At 44.2% G+C, this 19,413-nt stretch overlaps 1 protein-coding gene across 8 annotated transcripts in view; it reads right to left on the bottom strand.

Annotated features, from left to right (window-relative positions):
• SIRT6 (sirtuin 6) overlaps positions 1 to 19,413 on the bottom strand; it is a 247,455-nt gene that overhangs the window by 184,143 nt on the left and 43,899 nt on the right. For 7 of the 8 annotated variants that reach the window (XM_077475719.1, XM_077475722.1, XM_077475724.1 and 4 more), the window contains one exon: positions 12,581 to 12,708. In XM_077475719.1, coding sequence (XP_077331845.1) covers positions 12,581 to 12,657 — 77 coding nt within the window. In that variant the 5' untranslated portion in view covers positions 12,658 to 12,708. Of the gene's footprint in view, positions 1 to 12,580; positions 12,709 to 13,331; positions 13,458 to 19,413 lie in introns of those variants that run through there. The other variant, XM_077475721.1, reaches the window with a different exon arrangement.

Here is a 19,413-nt window from a genome sequence, read left to right as displayed (position 1 = left end):
GACAATTGCGCGGTCATGCTACACTGTACCCAAATGAAATTTTTATCATTTTGTTCGCACAAATAGAGCTTTATTTTGGTGGTATTTATTCACGACTCCGTTTTTTATTTTTTGCGATATAAGCGCAAAAAAGCGGAAATTTGGAAAAAAAAAACTATTTTCTTTTTTCTACTTCAATAAAAATCCAATAAAATCAAATTTTGTCATAAATTTAAGCCAAAATGTATTCTGCTACATGTTTTTGGTAAAAAAAAATCCGTTAAGTGTATAATAATTGGTTTGTGTGATCACGGACATATGTACGCAAATGATCATGTACATATGTGTGCAGGTGATCACGTACATATGTGTGCAGATAATCATTGGGACATGTGATTTTAGTGGGACATATGTGGGGGACATGTTTTTATTATTAGGGACATGTGTTTTTATTATTTGGGGACATGTATGTTTTGGGGACATGTGTGGGGACATTGTGTTTATACTGTGTGATGTGTTTACTGTGTGGTGTGTTTACTGTGTACACTAGACTGGTGATCAGTGAGTAAAAAGCTGTAAAAAGCAGCTCATACTCACTGATCAGCAGCCGGCTGCAGCGATCTGCTCTCCTCTCCACAGCGATGACTTCTGTGTGAGGAGAGGAGGAGCCGATTGCCTAGCAACCGGCTGTTTGTTTACATCACATGACGGCCGTGATTGGACACGGCCGTCATGTGATCAGGAGGGCCAATCACAGAGCCCTCCTGCCGATCTGAGATGCGCCGTGTCCGGGTGACATGGGCGCATCGGGATCGCGCCGCTGCGTGGGCGCGCGCGCGCGATCCCGCTACTCCTGAATGACGTTCCTGAACGTCATATCAGGAGTAGGCGGCTCCCACCCGGCCGTATATGTGCATTGGCCGGGTGGGAAGTGGTTAAACTGCACTTTTTCCGCACAAAGGAGCAATTACTCGCTGCTGCACGCAACAAAGACACGCTCCTGTTTCAAGAGCACACATCACCTTTTTTCCGATTTAGCCCCTTTAACGATAGCAAAACACCGTGTGATGAAACCACAGTTGCAGATTCTTCAACAGCACCAATTGAAATACACATGGCGCTTCCCCTTTGCCCCGCAATTTTTTTTTACCAGGCAACAACATTCCTGCACCTCATGTGAAGCTCTCCAGCATCTCCTGGAATCCCTGCATCTAGCTGTCCCGGCACAGCCCTCAGACTGCGCTGCCTCACACCCCAGCCGTGCCTCAGCTCATCCTTACACCGTCACCCCGAAGAGACCTCCACCGGGCCCTCCCTCCATCTGTAAAGGGACCCCAGCCCGCTCATCTCGGGATGTCAAAGCGATACTCGCCTCGCTGAATGCAGCTGTTCATCCCCATACCGAGTACCACTGGAGGATCCTTGGTGAGAGATCATGAACTCTTTATTAACTATTTTTGCTTGACTCTTCATCCAAGGACCAAGGGGACTGTCCTGTGATGGGTTACCCCCCCATTTTTTTTAGGGGGAGCCTATGCAGTCACTTACCACCCTCTGGGGTTGCACAGGCTCAGATCCTATTCTTTATTTTTTAATTTTTTGGTCTTCTTGTTTTTCTTACTAGGTTTTTCTAGTTCAGAAGGGAAACCACCTTTCAGAACATCCTCCCAACCCCCCCCCTCCCATTTTTTTATTTTATTTTTTTATCCCCCCCCCCCCACTTTATTGCGTATCGTTACTTGGACTAACAACATTGTTCCATTAATCAGTAACTGGTTATTTTGTCTAAAGTACTGGGATTGTTTTATAAGGATGTTTTGATATCTTTATGTTTGTTATTGGGTTTCTAGTGATAGCTTTAATCTTATAGAGCTTTACCACATTTTATTTTTTTTTACTTCGAAATCTCATATTGTTATATCCCGTTTGTGGCGGGGAGCTGTCATTGCTTCCCCCAAGTACGGTGTACGCACCCTCCAGCTGGCTGTGCACTATTTGGTCGGGCGACAGACTGCTGCTCTCCCCCTTATAGCGGGGTCCCGGGGACGCTCCCGAGCACCACCCAAATACCCTCCCCATGGCCCCCATAAATATACTTTCACTTAATGTCAAAGGCCTCAATTCCCCTAACAAGCGGGTCAAGGCTTTCCAGTCATTTGCATCGATGAAGGTTGGCATTGTGGCTCTTCAGGAAACACACTTTTCCACAAATGCAACCCCAAAATATTTTAGTTCCCGGTACCCCCCAAGTGTTCACTGCCTCCGTCCCCACGAAACGACGTGGTGTACTAATTGCTATTCATCATACCCTTACCTTTTCGGTAGTCTCGGAAATTAAAGACCCGGAAGGGCGCTACGTTATTCTGGTGGGTCTACTACAAGATATAGAAACCACCCTGGTCTCGTACTATGCCCCTAATAACCCCACCCCTTTTCATATTTACTCCACGTCCTACGAACTCCTTGTAAAGGCACACTGATCTTGTGTGTTGATTCAAACTTAGTGTTGCAACCCCATTTGAATAAATCGCCTTACGCTCCTGAACAGTACGCCCCCTCCATACGGTTTCGGAAACTGCTCCAGCAAGACTCCTTGATTGATACTTGGCGGGAGTGCAACCCGTCAAAGAAAAATTATACCTTTTACTCGTATCCCCACAAATCCTTTTCCAGGATCGATCTCATCTTTCTCTCCGTCGCATCCTCCCCGATCTTGGTTAATTCTACTATTCAACCCATACCCTGGTCGGACCACTGCTCAGTATTGACCTTGATATCTTCCCTGATCCCACAATCTATAGACCGCTCATGGTACATTAATAAATCCCATCTCACTAACCAATCCTATTTACTAGATATTCAAGTGGCCCTAAAAGACTACCCCCGATATCTCCCCTATCCTACTATGGGAGGCACATAAGCCGGTGATTCGGGGTACATGTATTTCAGTGTCTACCCATCTCAAAAAACGCAATAAACTCCAACTGGCCAGGTTAGAACAGCAATTCCACCAGGCTTTCCTCCAGTTTCAGTCTTCCTCAACAGAACCCAATAGGATAGCTATGGAAAACTCTAGATTTGAATTGGACCTGCTGCTGGCTGAGTCGGCTGACAAGGCTATCCATAGGTCTAACCACACCCTTTACATGAAAGCAAACAAGCCAGATACGCTGTTGGCCATGCGCCTTCGGCGCTCTGATCGAAACCACATTCCCATTAGACTCAAGATAGATAAAAATACCCACACTATTAACTCCGTCAAGGTACTCCGCGAATTTCGTAAGCGACTGGAAGCTCTATATAAAAAGGCTAAATATTCTTTCTCCCAGCCTGCGGCTGACCTGTTTCGTGACCTACCCCTGCCCACAGTGACTGACTCCGATAGGGAATCCCTCAAGCACCCAATCACACCCGAAGAGGTTCTTGCAGCAATTAAGACTCTCAAATCTCACAAACGGCCTGCCGATGAGCTTTCTGGCACTTACTTTAAGAAATTTGCCCCCCTCGACTACTCTTCTTTGCAGTTCCTTTAATGCCCTACTGCAAAGTCATGCATTTGGCAGAGACACTCTGACAGCTATAATAGCTATGATACCCAAACCCAACAACGATAATTCCCTGTGGTCTCATTTCAGACCCATTTCCTTACTAAATTTGGACATTAAGCTCCTAGACAAAATTTTTTGCACTCCGTCTTAACCCTCTGATTGGCAGGTTGATTAATAAGGATCAGGTAGGCTTCATGCCCAGGCTTCAAGCCAGTGACAACATCAGACGGGTTGTTTTACTTCAACATATAGCTAGAACCCGTAAAATTCCAATGCACCTGCTGTTTCTTGATATTAGAAAGGCGTTCGACACAGTGTCCTGGCCTTACCTTGATTATATCCTTAAACGTTGGGGCTTTGGCCCACACTTTCTACAATGGGTAAACTCCCTTTACAACCAACCACAAGCCTATATCAAGTACTCGGGTTTCCGATCGGATGCTTTTCTTATTGAAAGAGGAACTAGGCAGGGCTGTCCCCTCCCCCCTCATTTTTGCTTTGGCTATTGAACCCCTGGCCACTTTAAATTAGAACCTGCCCAGACCTAAAAGGGTTAGAGATTGCTTCTACCTCCCATCTGATCAGATTTGCAGACGACGCACTCCTTTTTGTGACCTCCCCCCGCACAACTCTTCCGAACCTTATCCTTATTTTAGGCAAATTTGCAATAATCTCGGGCCTGGAAGTTAACCAACTAAAGTCTAGAGCTCTGAACGTGTCTCTCCCGCACCAGGAATTGGCCCACCTACAAAGCTGCTTCCCCCTTCCTTTGGTCCACTTCCACAATACCATATTTGGGTATAAAGTTGACTGGTGACCCAGCTGCCCTCTTCCGGGTTAACTACCTCCCCATGCTTTCACACCTGACCTCACTACTAAATGCTTGAAAATCCCTTTATGTATCCTGGTTAGGTAGAGTAACTGCCATCAAAGTGACTTTTGCCTAAGCTCCTCTACATGTACAGAGTTCTCCCTATCCCAGTTCTGTCGTATTTTCACAGAATTGTACAGTCTCAGGTATTCAAGTACATATGGGGGGGGGGGGGGGGGGGCAACTAAGCCTAGAGTTCCGAGATCCGTTCTTCTCCGTGATAGACTTAATGGTGGTCTTTGTGTACCAAATTTCACCCGATACTATCAAGCTGCCCAGCTGGCCCAGATCACTTTATTTCATGCAACCAGCGAAATCCCCATATGGGTCAGTCTGGAGGCGATCAAGCTATATCCCCTATTGATATCTAATATATTATGGATTGCACCATCAGCTCGAGGCCCCATAACCAACCCGATCACAAACCACTCATTAAAATTATGGGACAGGTTGGGTGGCCCCTACAAGCTGGTCTATCCACATACCCCTTTACTTTCCTTTTTAGGCCACCCACTGTTCTATCCTGCCTTCACGGAACCCGGTTCTTTTCGCCATTGGTCTCAGGCTGGCCTCCATAGAATACTTGATCTTGTCACCAATACCTCCTTCAAACCCTTCCTGATTCTTAAAGCCCAAAGTGGACTACCCTCTACTGAAGCCTTTCGGTACCTCCAAATAGCTCACTTCGTCAGAACAACTATTGGTTCTTGCTCCTCTCTTGACAACATGTCTTTCTTTGAAAAGATATGCTCCTCGGACCCCGATGGGCCAGGTATTATCTCAGGTATTTATACTCACCTAACCGCCCCCTTCCCACCGCCCTTCCTCTCTATGCTGCGCAGTGGTCCAAAGACCTACAACTGACTCTTGATGCGGAGGACTGGTCTAAGATATGGGCCAATACCAAATCCTCCACCCAAAATGTAGTGGCTCTGGAGGCTAATTAACAAAGTGCTTATGGCGGTGGTATCTGGTCCCTGCTAGGATCTCCAAGTTCCTACCAACCTACTCGCCAGCATGTTTCCGAGGCTGTGGAGGGAGGGGTACACATATCCTTATCTGGTGGACATGTTCGATAGTGCAGCAATTTTGGAAGGCAGTATTTCAGATAGCTTCCACACTACTCCACGACACCCTAACCCTGCCCTGGCACTCTTAAACCACATACAAGAGGACTACACCAGAGCCCAATCCCGCCTCCTCCTTCAATTGACTACGGTTGCTAAGCAGACCATTGCCAGAGCCTGGAAAACCCAGAATCTCCATACAGCTGAAACGAAAAATAGGAGTGACCCAAGCCATGATCCATAGTAAGATCGAGGCAACGTTATTAGATCGTGTCCCTCATCACTCTCGAATTCGGACTCCCTGGGCAGACAACGTCTCCCTCCAGATTTCGACACAAGCCTTCTTGTGCCATAAACCTAGTCCTCCCTAAACTTGAATGGTTTACTGGTCCTCTGGGCTCCCGCGTGGTCCCGCCAACACTGACTCTCTCTCTCTCTCTCTCTCCTTTTCTGTCCTTCTCTCTTGCTGCTTCTCTGCTTTCTACTTTGTCCTCCCCAACCCTCTTTCTCCTTAGCCTCTGGCTATAAATTCCCTGGTTATGTTCCTTGTGACAAGAACAAGGTCCTTAGGCTGACTGTCCCCTGTACCCTGTATTCTCCTGTGCCTTTACGATCCGATTATTGTTTTATCTTGATGTTGGGTCGGGGGTTCTCCCCTTTGGTATTGGATGTCCTCTTAGCAAGTGTATTAGCATGTCTCCTTGTTCCAACTTAGAGTGCGCTAGTAATTTGTTTGGAGTTATGCAAACACCGTTATATATGCACTATGTTCTTAGTATCGTGTGTTATGAACAGTACTCTCAGACTTGATTACTTCTGTTTGTATCTTGTGTTCCTGTGTTATTCACAATAAAACATTTGAAAAAAAAAAAACCACGGCTGAAAAATTGGGCTGGTGGCATCACCCAGAACCAAAAATGTTCTTCCAGGATATCAGCGGAGGAGGAAGAGGATAGACAGTCAACATAACAGGACAGTCACATTCCCTCTCGAGAGAGGATTATTCTGCGAGAGGTGACATTGTTGCCTCAATATAGATGGAGATCCGAGATCCGACTTGGAGGCGACTTCCATTGAAATCAATGGGTACGAGTCGCCTAGAAGTCAGACAGAAGTAGTACGGGAACCTTTTCAGAAGTCGGAGCAACTTCAGTAGTGTGCATCAAGATGGCTCTCATTCACTTACATTGTTTTTTACATTACATGTATCGCGACTTGAGGCGACTAGGGACGACCTGAAGTCGGATCCCGAGTTGCCCCTGTGTGAACCGACTAAGGGTTTACCAAATAAGTTACATTTAAGGCATGGTGTGAACAACTGCTGTCACAGTTACTTGTGCATTTAAGCAAACTGTCAAGCTATCAAAATGGATGGGGATGGTGTTAGCTTATCACATTTACAGCACAATTGCAACTGCAGATCAAACAGAGGCCAACATGGAAGCTTCCTAGACTGTAAAGGATGGTAGTGTTTAGTCCTGCTTTAAGATACACTGGGTAGAGAACATCACTTGTCTTGCCTATAGTAAAATTACTATTTCAATATGTCTATACAGTCCACTCTTAGCACTGAGATGGCCACCATTGTACATAGCTTGTTTTTAACGCCCTGCAGCCTCCTACTAGTTGTGAAGCTTTGACATAGTACTATATGCAAGACAAATAATACCTAAATGTAGATATGGTCCGGCTGGTTCGCCTTTAACCACTACAGATCCGCGCTATTGCCAAATGACGGCATTAGCGCGGACCTACATTTCCGGGACTACGTCTATTGGCGTAGTCCCGGTTACGAGCGGCCTGCGCGCCCCCTGTGATCGGCGAGTCCGTGAGACTCGCCTGATCACCGATCCGTGTAAGGGGTCGATCCCGACCCCTTATCACGTGATCAGCTGTCAGCCAATGACAGCTGATCATGTGATAGAACGGAGCCGGTAATCGGCTATTATTCCTCCTCGCGCTGACAGCGCGAGGAGAGAAAAAAAAAGCCGATCGCCGGCGGCCGTGATCGGGACATCAGTCCCGATCACGGCCATCAATACAAGGGACCACCTGCCACCTGCCTGTGCCCACCTGCCTCCCGCAGTGCCATCCTGAAATAAAATAAAAGCAAAAGTGCCCCCCGTCAGTGCCCATAGTGCCACCCACAGTGCCACCCACAGTGCCACCCACAGTGCCACCCAATCTGCCTCAAAGGTGCTGCACCCCAGTGCCGCCCATCAGTGCCCAGCAGTGCTGCCCATCTGTGCCCAGCAGTGCCGCCCATCAGTGCCCAGCAGTGCCACCTATCAGAGCCACCTATCAGTGCCACCTATCAGTGCCCATCAGTCCCATCTATCTGTGGTACCTATCAGTGCCCATCCGTGCCACCCATCCGTGCCACTTATCCGTGCCACCCATCCGTGCCATCTTATCTGTGCCCATCAGTGCCGCCTTATCTGTGCCCATCAGTGCCGCCTTATCTGTGCCTATTAGTGCCGCCTTATCTGTGCCTATCAGTGCCCACCGGTGCAGCCCATCAGTGCCCACCAATGCAGCCCATCAGTGCCCACCAATGCAGCCCATCAGTGCCCACCAATGCAGCCTATCAGTGCCGCCTAATCAGCGCACTTCAATGAAGGAGAAAAATGACCCGTTTGCAAAATTTTATAACAAACTATTAAAACATGATTTTTTTTTATTTTTTATTTTTTTGCATCTTTTTTTGTTTGTTTAGCAAAAAATAAAACTCCGAGCTGTAACTAAATACCACCAAAAGAAAGCTCTATTTGTGGGAAAAAAATTATAAAAATTTCATTTTGGTACAGTGTTGTATGCCCGCGCAATTGTCACTCAAAGTGCATCAGCGCTGAAAGCTGAAAATTGGTCTGGGACTGAGGGGGGTTTAAGTGCCCAGTAAGCAAGTGGTTAAATATACTACTGCTTATGCGGAAATTATGTCTGTCTCAATCTGTTTGATGTATTGTCAAAAAAAGAGAAGGCCAGGTCTGAAGGTTTGTGGACGAGGCAGCAGCACCCCCACCCCTATCTTTCCTCCCTTCCCTACCCCCCCCCCCCACATCCTCCTCTGTCCTCTACTCTTCTTTCTTGTCCATTCTTCTATACTTTTCTCTTTCTCTTGTTTATTATAATGGAAAAGAGGCATACTTCTTCCTGGAACGTCAGTAGAGACGGTGCCCATACGCATGTTCCTAATGGGTTGTTCATGTAACGAGTTTAACTATGCTGGTTCCCTCAACGCCTCCCAGATTTTTCTAAGGGAGCCATGTCCTTTTACTGCTGGTGACTGTTTTCCCCTCATATGCCTGTAACCAGTATTTATCTTGTAACAGATACTGTCTACACCTCTTTTTCCTAATAAAAATTGATTAAAAAAAATAAAAATTATATATATATATATATATATATACACACATACACACACACACACACACACACACACATATATATATATACACTACACACACACCTAAATGTTTATGTATCCTATATACGACTGTAGATTTTTTTTTTGTTATTTGTAAAAAAAAAAATAAAAAAAATGTTTATTGAAGAGTGTAAAGACAGTTTACATGGTGTATATCAGCATAGCATATACTGATACAAATCGGAGCTTGTGGAACAACGGTTAGGGTACATAAGTGTATTAGCTTTTTACATATCTCATCACGTTGCCTTGACCAGTCCATTGCAGGTGTGAACGTGATGTAAACAGTTAACATATCTGCTGCAATACAGTTTCTTGGACCTAGTAGTCCAAGGGAAAATTTAACACATAGTATATAAGATCATACAAGGTTTCAATCAGCAAGTGCGTTGCAGGTGACAGCATTCCCCAGCCAAGTGTCCCATATTTTGCCATATTTAGAAGGGCAACCTCTGTGAGCATAAATTTCTTTCTTATATCGGAGAACCCTATTGACTGCTACTTTCCACTCCTGGAGTGTTGGTGGCATAATCTGGAGCTATTTCCTTGCAATAAGCAGTCTGGCGATGAAGAGCAATTCTTGACGGAATATCTTATGAAATTTGTCGGAGTCGGGATCTGGGAATATCCCCAGCAGACACCGTTTAGGACATAATGTTAGAGGCGATCCCATTTCATCATGGATAAATTGCACAATGTGCGATCAGTAGTCCTGTATTGCTGGACATGACCATATTATGTGAAAAAACACGCTAAAGGGACTGCTACACCTGGGGCATAAGGGATTATAGCTAGGTTTGTATTTGGCCAGATGGATCGGGGGCAGGTATGTTCTGTGCAGTATATAAAGTTGTGTAAGACGGTCAGACAGTCTGGTAGAGACCTTCTTGCATGCATCTAGTGCATCTTCCCATTCGTCCTCTTCCAGCCCACTCGTGTCTCCCACTCACCGGTCTTTCAGTTTGTCCACTAGTGTCACCAATGATGGGCGGAGAAGGGACTGTTATAGTGCTGAGATTAGTTTGAGTGGTTCTTGGCCCGTCATGATGTATACGACATCTAGGCATACTGTGTTGGGGGGTGTATCTGGGAATTGTGCCCGGAGGGCATGGCGGAGCTGGAGGTAGCGAAAATACAGAGTTGGGAAGCGAAAAGTAGTCTTTGAATTGTTGAAAGGATTTCAGGATATTACCATCATAGGCGTCAGATAGATATCTCACCCCGTGGTTCAGCCACACAGGATAAATCGGGAATATTTTGCAATTCCCTTAGACCGGGTTGTTCCATAGGGGCGTGTGGGAATGTGTGCTGAGCAGTTTTAGTTTGCGTTTCGTTACTTCCCAAATCTTGCAGTGATGATATAATAACCCTCTACGGTTACCAAGCGTGTAAGCATTAATGGGGTCTTGGAAAATGATTTGAAATGGGTGGGTGAGCCCGGGGAACAGATTAGTGATAGGTAACAAGGTTTGTCAATTTTGTCTATGTAGAAAAAGTGGGATAATTGAGCTGCCAGGTAATAGAGGCTTAAGTCGGGGGGAGCTACACCTCCCAATTCAGTAGGGTTTTTCAAGGTTTGCCACCCCAGACAAAGGAGTTGAGGATAGCCTCGTTGGATTTAAATAATCTGATTGGTAGGTAAATCGGGGAGTGCCAAAGTACATATAGGAGCCCGGGGAGAACGAACATTTTTATCAGATTTATCCGCCCCATTACACCCAGAGGCAATTTGGCCCAGGTTGTTATTTTGGCTTTTAAATTAGCTATTAGGGGTTCTATATTGAGTTTGGAGTAATCTTCAGGAAATAAGACTGTAGATTACCGTTTACTTATACTTGCTTGTAGAGATTTACCCATGTTTCTGAAGAAGAGGAGTCATTCTGGGAAACAAGTCAAGGGAGCTAACACATGCATAGTTGGTATGTATTTGATAGACTCCTGACAGGGTCTACACAATGACGAAACGTTTTGAGAGGGGAACAGGGTATACAGCTACCAGCACTCACATGCTTTTAGAAGGGAAAAAAGAGCAATGGAACAACAAGTGCTATCTTTTAGTACAGCAAAAGCACCAGATAGTGTAAGGGTGCTTTTATTTTGTAAAACATTTTGATAAAAGGGTTTTTATGTTATGGAATTTTCTCCTTCTTGATGTTCACCTTGTATTATCTGAGCTAAGCCTTAGGTGGAAGTAATAAGGACAGGCTTGTATGTCTGATATTCCAATGCAGGTCTGAACATTTGGTTGCAGAGAAAAAAAAAAGTTGTAGTGATCATTCATTCTTCCAAGTGGTAAAAAAAATCTTTACCCAAGCCCATTGGAATGACTGACTATCCCCAGGTGATAAACAATAAAGCAAATCCTACCACTCTAGCTGTATCTCTTTGGCTGCAGCCCTCTCCCCTCCAGAGCCCTCTAAATATCAGGTCATATTTGTCACTTTTCAGGAGGCAGGTTACTGATGTCACATAACCCACAGCACAGAGCAGAGAGCCAAGTGCAATCTGACACCTGAATAAAGGATGTGGACACATGCATCCTCATGACAAAAATGGTGTGTGGGCTTAGGCACTCTGATGCCATCCTGCACACACTATAAGACAGGGAGAGCTAGTTGAGCCAGCCCACAACACAAGTATATGTTGTCACACCTTAGTGGTGGGATCAGACACTGAAATATGTGCGTACATCAATTTTTTTTTTTTTTTTTTAATTGGGATCAATGGGGAATGGTAATAAAAAAAAATGTAGCTGAACCATTTGTACAAGTAGGAGGTCTCTGAATCTGGCGAGTGCTCATCCACCTGGATTTATTCAATCAACAGGATTTCAATTTTGCATTAAGGCTAAACATGAAGACGTTTCCTGCACACTGTGGAGTTTGCTGCACAGCATGGATATTCATTGATGGACTTCTTGTGATTGCTTTACATAAACTGAAAAGAACTGACACATTTTGTATGTTATATAAACCTTGGAATGGATCGATACAATTAGTAGCACACGTTGCACTCATCACTTTATAAAATGTTGTTTGCACACAGGGATTAACAAAAGTGAGTGTAAAAACGCACATAAACAGGTTGCAGATAAACCGTACCGCACAGATGTCAACCTAGCCTTAATTGTTACATTTATTATTTTATTATCCATAGCTCTGTATACCATTTTCTTCTTAAAGTACTATAGATATCAGGGCGATATTAAACATGGCAGCTGGGGGTGTAGGAGGGTGTGGGCTATTCATAAATGTGTTACAGGTCTACATTGTAATCCAGGACTCTATCAACATATCTTCAGTCTACTTTAAAATGGAACTAAACCCTCCTATCCTTTACAGCCAAGGAAGCTGCCATCTTAGCCTCTGACTGCAGCTGCCATGGTGCTGCACATTTGGTCAGTTATGGTACCAAACATTTGATGGCTTGACAGTTTGGCTGAGAGAACAAGCAACTGCGACAGTTATAATTCCCATAAATCAATAGGTTTAGTTCTGCTTTAGGAGAACATGCTTGACTATATCCTACAATACTATGCTGTAAAGACGTGCTCTGCTGTAAAGTCTATATATTAAACCTGTCAAAATGATAAACCTTTGAGCAAATGATCACGAGAAATGCCCCAATATAAAAATAAAATGCATTTAAAAAAATGAATAAAAAATAAACTAAAAAAAAAAGCACAAACCTAAAATCAGGGATCCCACAAGAAGTACTGATTCCTGCTCCAGTATGAAATACCACATAGGAGGCTCTTTGTATCATTTCAGCGAGCTCCTGCACCTTCCTTCGCAATTCATCTGGTGGATCAATAATCTACAATAAATAAAAAAAAAAAAAAAAGTAGTTATATATCTGCATTTTTTTTTTGTTTTTTGGGGTTACCCAAATCTACCTACAAAAAGTGCTACTCCCTAACCACTAGTCTACCAAAACGGTTCATAAACAGCAACAGGTAGAAAGGGATTTTAAAAACACTTCCGGCTACTAGAGCAAATGAGACTTTTTAAATTTGTTCAGCCAGTGATAAGCTTTCTGGTGGAAGTGATTTGGCCAGTTTTCCAAACCCCACCAAAGGTGCCCTAAATTAACTTTAGTGTATGGTTTTCAAATATGCATTTCAATAACACCCGCTCTAATATGGCATCATAGGTGTGGTAGCAGCTCTCCTACTTGTGGGTACTCTACTACCCACGGGACCAATGCGTAGATATAAAGTGTTGATGCCCTCACAACATAAACAGGGAACTTGGTTGTCTTTGGAGTCTTGTTTTCCAAGTAACATCCAGAGGTTTTGGGCGGTTTGACTGTCCTTGAAGAATTGGACCTTAATGGTAAGTTGTGCAATTTTGATTTAAGCACATACAGGTATATCTGGGTTAATTGGGCTGGTAAAAACAAGGCAACAGCACATCCTCAAATTAGAAACTTAGGCTTACCTTAACTTGTTTTCTAGTAGTCTTTCAGGACAGCACATGAAAGAACGTAGCTCCTCCTCCTCCTCACACAGGAAACACCCACCCACCGTATAGACTTGAAATTGGAGCCCTTTCTACACAGTCCTCAGTTATTGAAGAGTACCTCCGGCCAATCTGAAAAACATAAGCACACCAACATGAACAATATCAGGGAGGGCAATTAATGCTGTCCTGAAAGACTACTAGAAAAACAAGTTAACGGTAAGCCTAACTTGAATTTTCTCAAAACGGCTTTCAGGACAGCACACGAGGATAAATGAGAACTTGCCCCCTCAGGGCAGGACCACAGCTTGCAAAGCCTTCCTGCCCAAGGCCTGCTCCCCAGCTGATAATAAATTCAGTCTGTAATGGTGTACGAAAGTGGACATGCTTGACCACGTCACCGGTTTACAAAATTTGTTTCTGGGGTGACACTGGCCCTCTCTGCTCATTTGGCTGCTATGGCGGAATGAGATTCAAAAGTAAATAAGCTGATTCAATTGCCATTCTTGGCCAGGATGGAAAGGCATGAAACAGCTGGAACTCACATTTTCAAGACTTATCTGTTAGGGGGGACAACACTAACAACGCGCGCGCACACACACACACACACACACACACACACACACACACACACACACACACACACACGTTCTGCCATTCTGCTGGTTCGCAAATAGGTTTACTTGCGACTGACCCCAGCCCTGGACTAAGTTGTGAAAGACGTCTTGATTTAAGCTACCAGGCTCAGCGAACCCTTGAGATGGACTACCGACAAGGATGCCAAAATTGACTTCTGGCCAGCCCAGAATTTCCTGGGCTCGATTTTGAAGACTCCTTCTTGTACCGCCTTGCCTGCCTGCATGGCGTTGTCTATGCAGACTTAAACAGGATGCCCCAGGAGCTTCTGAGAGAAGGCTATAAGCGCTAGAGCGATCGCTTTTAGTTCTCTCCAGTTTGAGGAATGTACCACTTGTAGCTTTGATCGCTGTCCCTGCATGAGTCAGATGGCTCCCCAAGTGCCCTTCCCAGCCCCATGAGCTGGCATCTGTTGTGAGGATCTTTCCTACTGAAAAAGACCAAGCCAGGCTGCTTGAGTGAATCTCCTACTTCTTCCACCAGAAAGATTTTTACCCTGGTAGGCACTGTCACCTTGATGTCCAGTGAGGTCAAGTCCCCATTCCACACTCTCAGGATGAATTGTTGCATGGCACTGAAATGCATTATTACCCGCTGACATGGAGGCTGTTAGCAAGTAGAGAACTGACATCAGGAGAGATAGAAAAAAAAAAAAAAAAACACTCACTTCATGCGCTAATAGGTCTTCCAAGGCGTGGAGTAACAGATGTCAGATAAAATGGTGGTGTGAAAGGTATATTTGGTATCCAAACTTGGGTGGATGCTGCCTTCCTCAGATGGGGTAATCTGAAAGGAACTACAAGACAAACAGAAATGGACAGCGTGCACACCTAGCGCATGACCAAAGATAATTGAATAAGAAATTTTTATATAAAAGTGGGTACTCACAAAATGTAACTGACAAAAGGGCCATAAACAGTGTGAATGGACATGCACAGAATACGGGGTACAGCTAACGCGTTTCGGGGCACACCCCCTTCAGAGCTAGGCCTAGCACAAAGCTATATTTTAGCTTTTTAACTTTAAGTTGGCTTAACCAGTGTTCTAGATTTCTTGCCGCACATGTAAACGCCAAAGCCAGCTTCAAATGCTCCATTGTCGACTGCCATGTTCTTTTCAGCAACAAATCCATCCTTTTATCCATTGCTTCGTTCATGCTTCCCGTGTCCTCAAAAGCGAAGTCTGTGGTTTCTGAGACTTGGGAGAAGGAGGCAGCCAACTTAGGCACTTTGTTCCAAACTGACGAGGAACCCTCCTAAAATGGGAACGGTCTCTTGTGAGATCTTGAAGGAAAAAAAAAAGGAAGGTTTTCTTTATTAATCCTGCTATTCCTTCTTTACCAAGCCAGGGAGAACTGAATGAACAGGAAAACATCTACCTTTTGGCTTGCTAAGCCCCAGGTACATTTTATGAAGCAAGAGATCATTTTCCTCCTCCTCCTCCTCCTCCTCCATGCCTAAGGTGATGGGAATCATTTTGAGAACACTGTCTACTTCTTCCAGAGCCAAATTTACATTTTGATGTTGAGGTATCTTGAACCTCTTCCACCTCCTCTTCTGAATCCCATTCCCAATCTGTGCCGATAAAATCCCTAAACCTGCATCCAAGTCAGCTAATGACAGAGGTGTGGCTGTGGGCTTAGAAGCACTCTGGGAGGAAGACCCAAACAAATTTTTATTTTTTTTAAGAGGACTATAAAGTCACACTCCCTCAAAGTTACTAGGTGCTGCAGCAGCTTCTTCTCTCACTAAAGCAGAAACACATTCCTTGCATAAGGGCTTTTTCCAAGAATCTTACAACTTGCTCTTCCATGAAGGACACCTCTTGCTACTAGATTCCTTTTCACTGCTCTTAGCCTAAGACAGAGACATAATATAAATAGAAACAACCGCTTAAGCTACTGACAAACACTAAAACACCACAGCAAAGGCCAGTTCAGTGCACTGACCCTTTCCGCAAAGGATCTAGTGAACAGTCGGTACACAAATAGTCAGGCACAGGATACAAAAGAGAATGGAAGCTCAGGCAACTGTGGATTACACTGAGCAGGTCATATAGGCAAACTAGGAGGCGGGCCAGGAAGTGATGGAAGGAAAGGAAATAAAAGCCCACGGGATAGCAGGTGACACCCATTCCACCGTTGTGAAATGAATCAGGGTAGAGAATGTTGTGGATGTATTTTAATATGTATTGTCATAAGCGTCTCCCAGTGTTAGTTCTCCCGCAGCCCACTCTAAAGAGCTGACTGGAAACTGTGCACCCCTGTCCTTTGGGGCAACTCCAGGTCGCCAACAATCAAGGAATGGTTCATGAGGATCAATAGAACTGCCGAAATGGAAGAACTTATAGCCTTCTCAAACATGAAAAAAACATTACCAAACACAATACACGTTGGGCCTGCTGGTCCCACTTCAAAACTACCCCAGATTATGCACACACCATGCAATTACCTATTAGCTAAGACGACGCTATTCCTCACCCCCTGAACGTACCCATAAAATGCCTTTGCACGCTAAACTCACAGGGTGTATTGGGTGGGGGGGGGGGGGGGTCGAAGTCCGGGGCTAGATTGGAGGCTATTGCCCCCCCCCACCCATCCGGTCCCTCCCTCTCACCCACCCACCTGTACCCACCCTCTAATCATTCTAACACCCCTTCTACAAATCTAATTCTTAAGTGCGAATGAGTGTTCCCCTCACCCCATCCCGCCCCCCTCACCCAGCCTCCCCTACCCAACCAACGGATATAACCAAGAAAGCCAGCTGGACTGGTTACCTAGATGCTTATACAAAGCATGAGACACACAAGACACTGGACCGAACCCAAGATGGATGTCTATGCACCCTACCTTACCACAAGCGCCCTAAAGACCTATATGACACATCCCCCTGAACCAGAACCAAAAATCAAGATCATACTCACAGAATGCAAACTACTTCATCACACAGATAATCCAACTTTCATCCTGGATCACATTTGGTCGTACAAGACAACCCTCTCATGTAAACACGATCACATGTTATATCTTTACAGTTGACATTGTTACTTTTATTCTGGAACTTGTAAAACTTGTATGCATTCTTACTACGTTGTAATTTTGCATATACTGTTGTATCTTGATAAGCTGTAAAATTACCTCTACTTATCTTCAATAAAAACTCTAACGGGAAAAAAAAAAAAAAAAAAAAAGGAACCAAGAGCTGACTGGGGCAGACTAAAGCTCATTGAGATCCATTAGGTAGTGGAAAGCTTCCTGTTTGAAGAGGGGTGTTATATATACACACACATACACACACACACACACACACACACACACACAAGATTGACAGGCCAGATTTCAGTTGACAATGGTTGAGTTGTCAAGTGAAACCAACTCAATTTTAACATATCAAAGGGGACTTGTTGATGTTAATATGCAAGCATACAGATTAAGGATGTAGGCATTTCAGGACAAGTCCATTCTACACATCAAAAGGGTGCTAAGGTGGTATCTACACATATCAAAGGGGACAGATAGTGACGCTGGACTATGTTCAAATTAGGGCAGTTAACGACTGCAGCTGTTCACGGCTAGGGGTCATTGTCTGTCACTCTGAAAGACAAACAGATCAAAAGCCTAAATGGAAACGGCCAATCAAATTGTCAGTCATTCAGGGGACACAATATGAAGTTCAGATTATTCTGTGTAATTATGAAGGCACAGGTATAGGAAACATGGGATTCTGAAGGCTAGTATATTTACTAGCTTTGTCATATTTACTCTGTTGGATTTTATCATCTTTTGCAAGACTTTGTTCTGTGTTGCAAGTCAATAAAGTGCATCTCTCTGGAAGAATTGGGTTGCTGCAGAAGAGTACTTATATCATCATAACAACTACTAATTAATTATCTACCCACTATAGATATGTCCGCCAGTGAAGGGCCCCTGTGCAATGCACAGAACGATCATTGGGGGGGGGGGGGGGGGTGTTTGCTCTGCAAACACATTATCGGTTTAGCGGATGTGGGCTCCTGCCACCCCTGTATACCTGATCAATGTATTTGGGGTGCCATGACGTACACCTGCAGATAAGCTCCCATCAGCAGGAATTGAAGTCATCGTTCATTGGTTATTGTATAAATTCATTTATCCTGTGTTGACATTTACATACTGTGTTGTTACATCCTTATTTGGTTATTTCCTGTGTTGACATTTACATCCTGTGTTAAATGCTTATTTGGCCATATCCTGTGAGGTCACGACCTGTGTAGGAAGCGATTGGCTGTTGGAGCCAGGACCTCCTCTTTGAAATTTATTTTGTTGTCTTTGAATAAAAGAACCAGTCAACTGCTCAGCGGTGATGTCTGTTTATTTGGGGATATATGGGAAATGGAGCTATACGAGAGATGCATTATATCATTAGACGAAATGTGCGCTTAGGACCACAGGAGATATGGTGTGCACATAGCGTAAAGCCAAATTTCCCAGACATCAATGGCGGGCCAGAAACTAGTGAATAGGGCCTCCTTAGCATTGGATCAAGAAGGAGGGAGCAATTTGATCCACGTTCTGATGAGTTAGGGAGGCTCCGCTTCGCAAACTATTTTTTTTGGAAAATAACTTAGGATTTTGATCATATGTCTGTTGTATGTCTCTGGAATGTCTGTGTAAGTAACGGTATGTTGTGTAATAAGTATATGAGAAATAGAAACGTATGAATTGTGATTGTTGCCTTTGTGTGGGACCAAGCCAGTAGTGTATATCGTTTCAAGACAAATGTCCCCATAAATTTAATTACATTTTTTAGTAAAGAATTGGTTTTAAAGTTGCCTCTGAATATGGCTGTTGCATATTCAAGTGACCAGAAGGTTTTGCATTGGAGGGGAAACAAGGCATGGTTGTTACAATACAAAATGTTTTGTGTTGAAAGGGCTACGCCCTGTGGAAATGATCTGAGCAAACATGCAAGCAACATTTTCCTGTGTCTGGTGACATTTCTGGGTGAGGAGGTGAACTTTGGGGACAAGAGTATGATTCTCCCCAGCCATGTTATTTTGTGGTTTATGTGGTGTTGTTTCATTGGATAGCATGTGTTCTTAAGTGTGCATTCTAAATTGTGCAGTCAGTCTTTGTGGCGAAAGATTAAGAAATCTTGGTCTTGCATACTTTGCAATTCATTGTTTTGAGGCTTTTATTGTATAGCCTGCATAGGAGAAAGGGGGGGGCTTTGGTTGACCTCTTTGAGACATCTTTTTACAGGAGTTTGTTTTGGCTTTGTTGCATTGTTTGGTATTTCAGTCTCGAAACTTGAAGTTTGATTTCCCAGGGGATGCGTGAGTGAAGGGGGATTCCCTCCCATTTGCAATATGGGGGTTTATTCCACCCTCTCCTGGACAAAAGTTTTGTAAAATTGTTGAAATATATATTTAGCCATAGATTTTTATT

This window comes from Lithobates pipiens, unplaced genomic scaffold, assembly GCF_037356315.1.
Source record: "Lithobates pipiens isolate NorthernLeopardFrog02 unplaced genomic scaffold, aLitPip1_a1.2 Scaffold_13, whole genome shotgun sequence".
NCBI classification, from domain to species: Eukaryota; Metazoa; Chordata; class Amphibia; order Anura; family Ranidae; genus Lithobates; species Lithobates pipiens.
The sequence above is the reverse complement of the archived record's forward strand: the minus strand, read 5'-3'. Positions and strand labels throughout refer to the sequence as shown.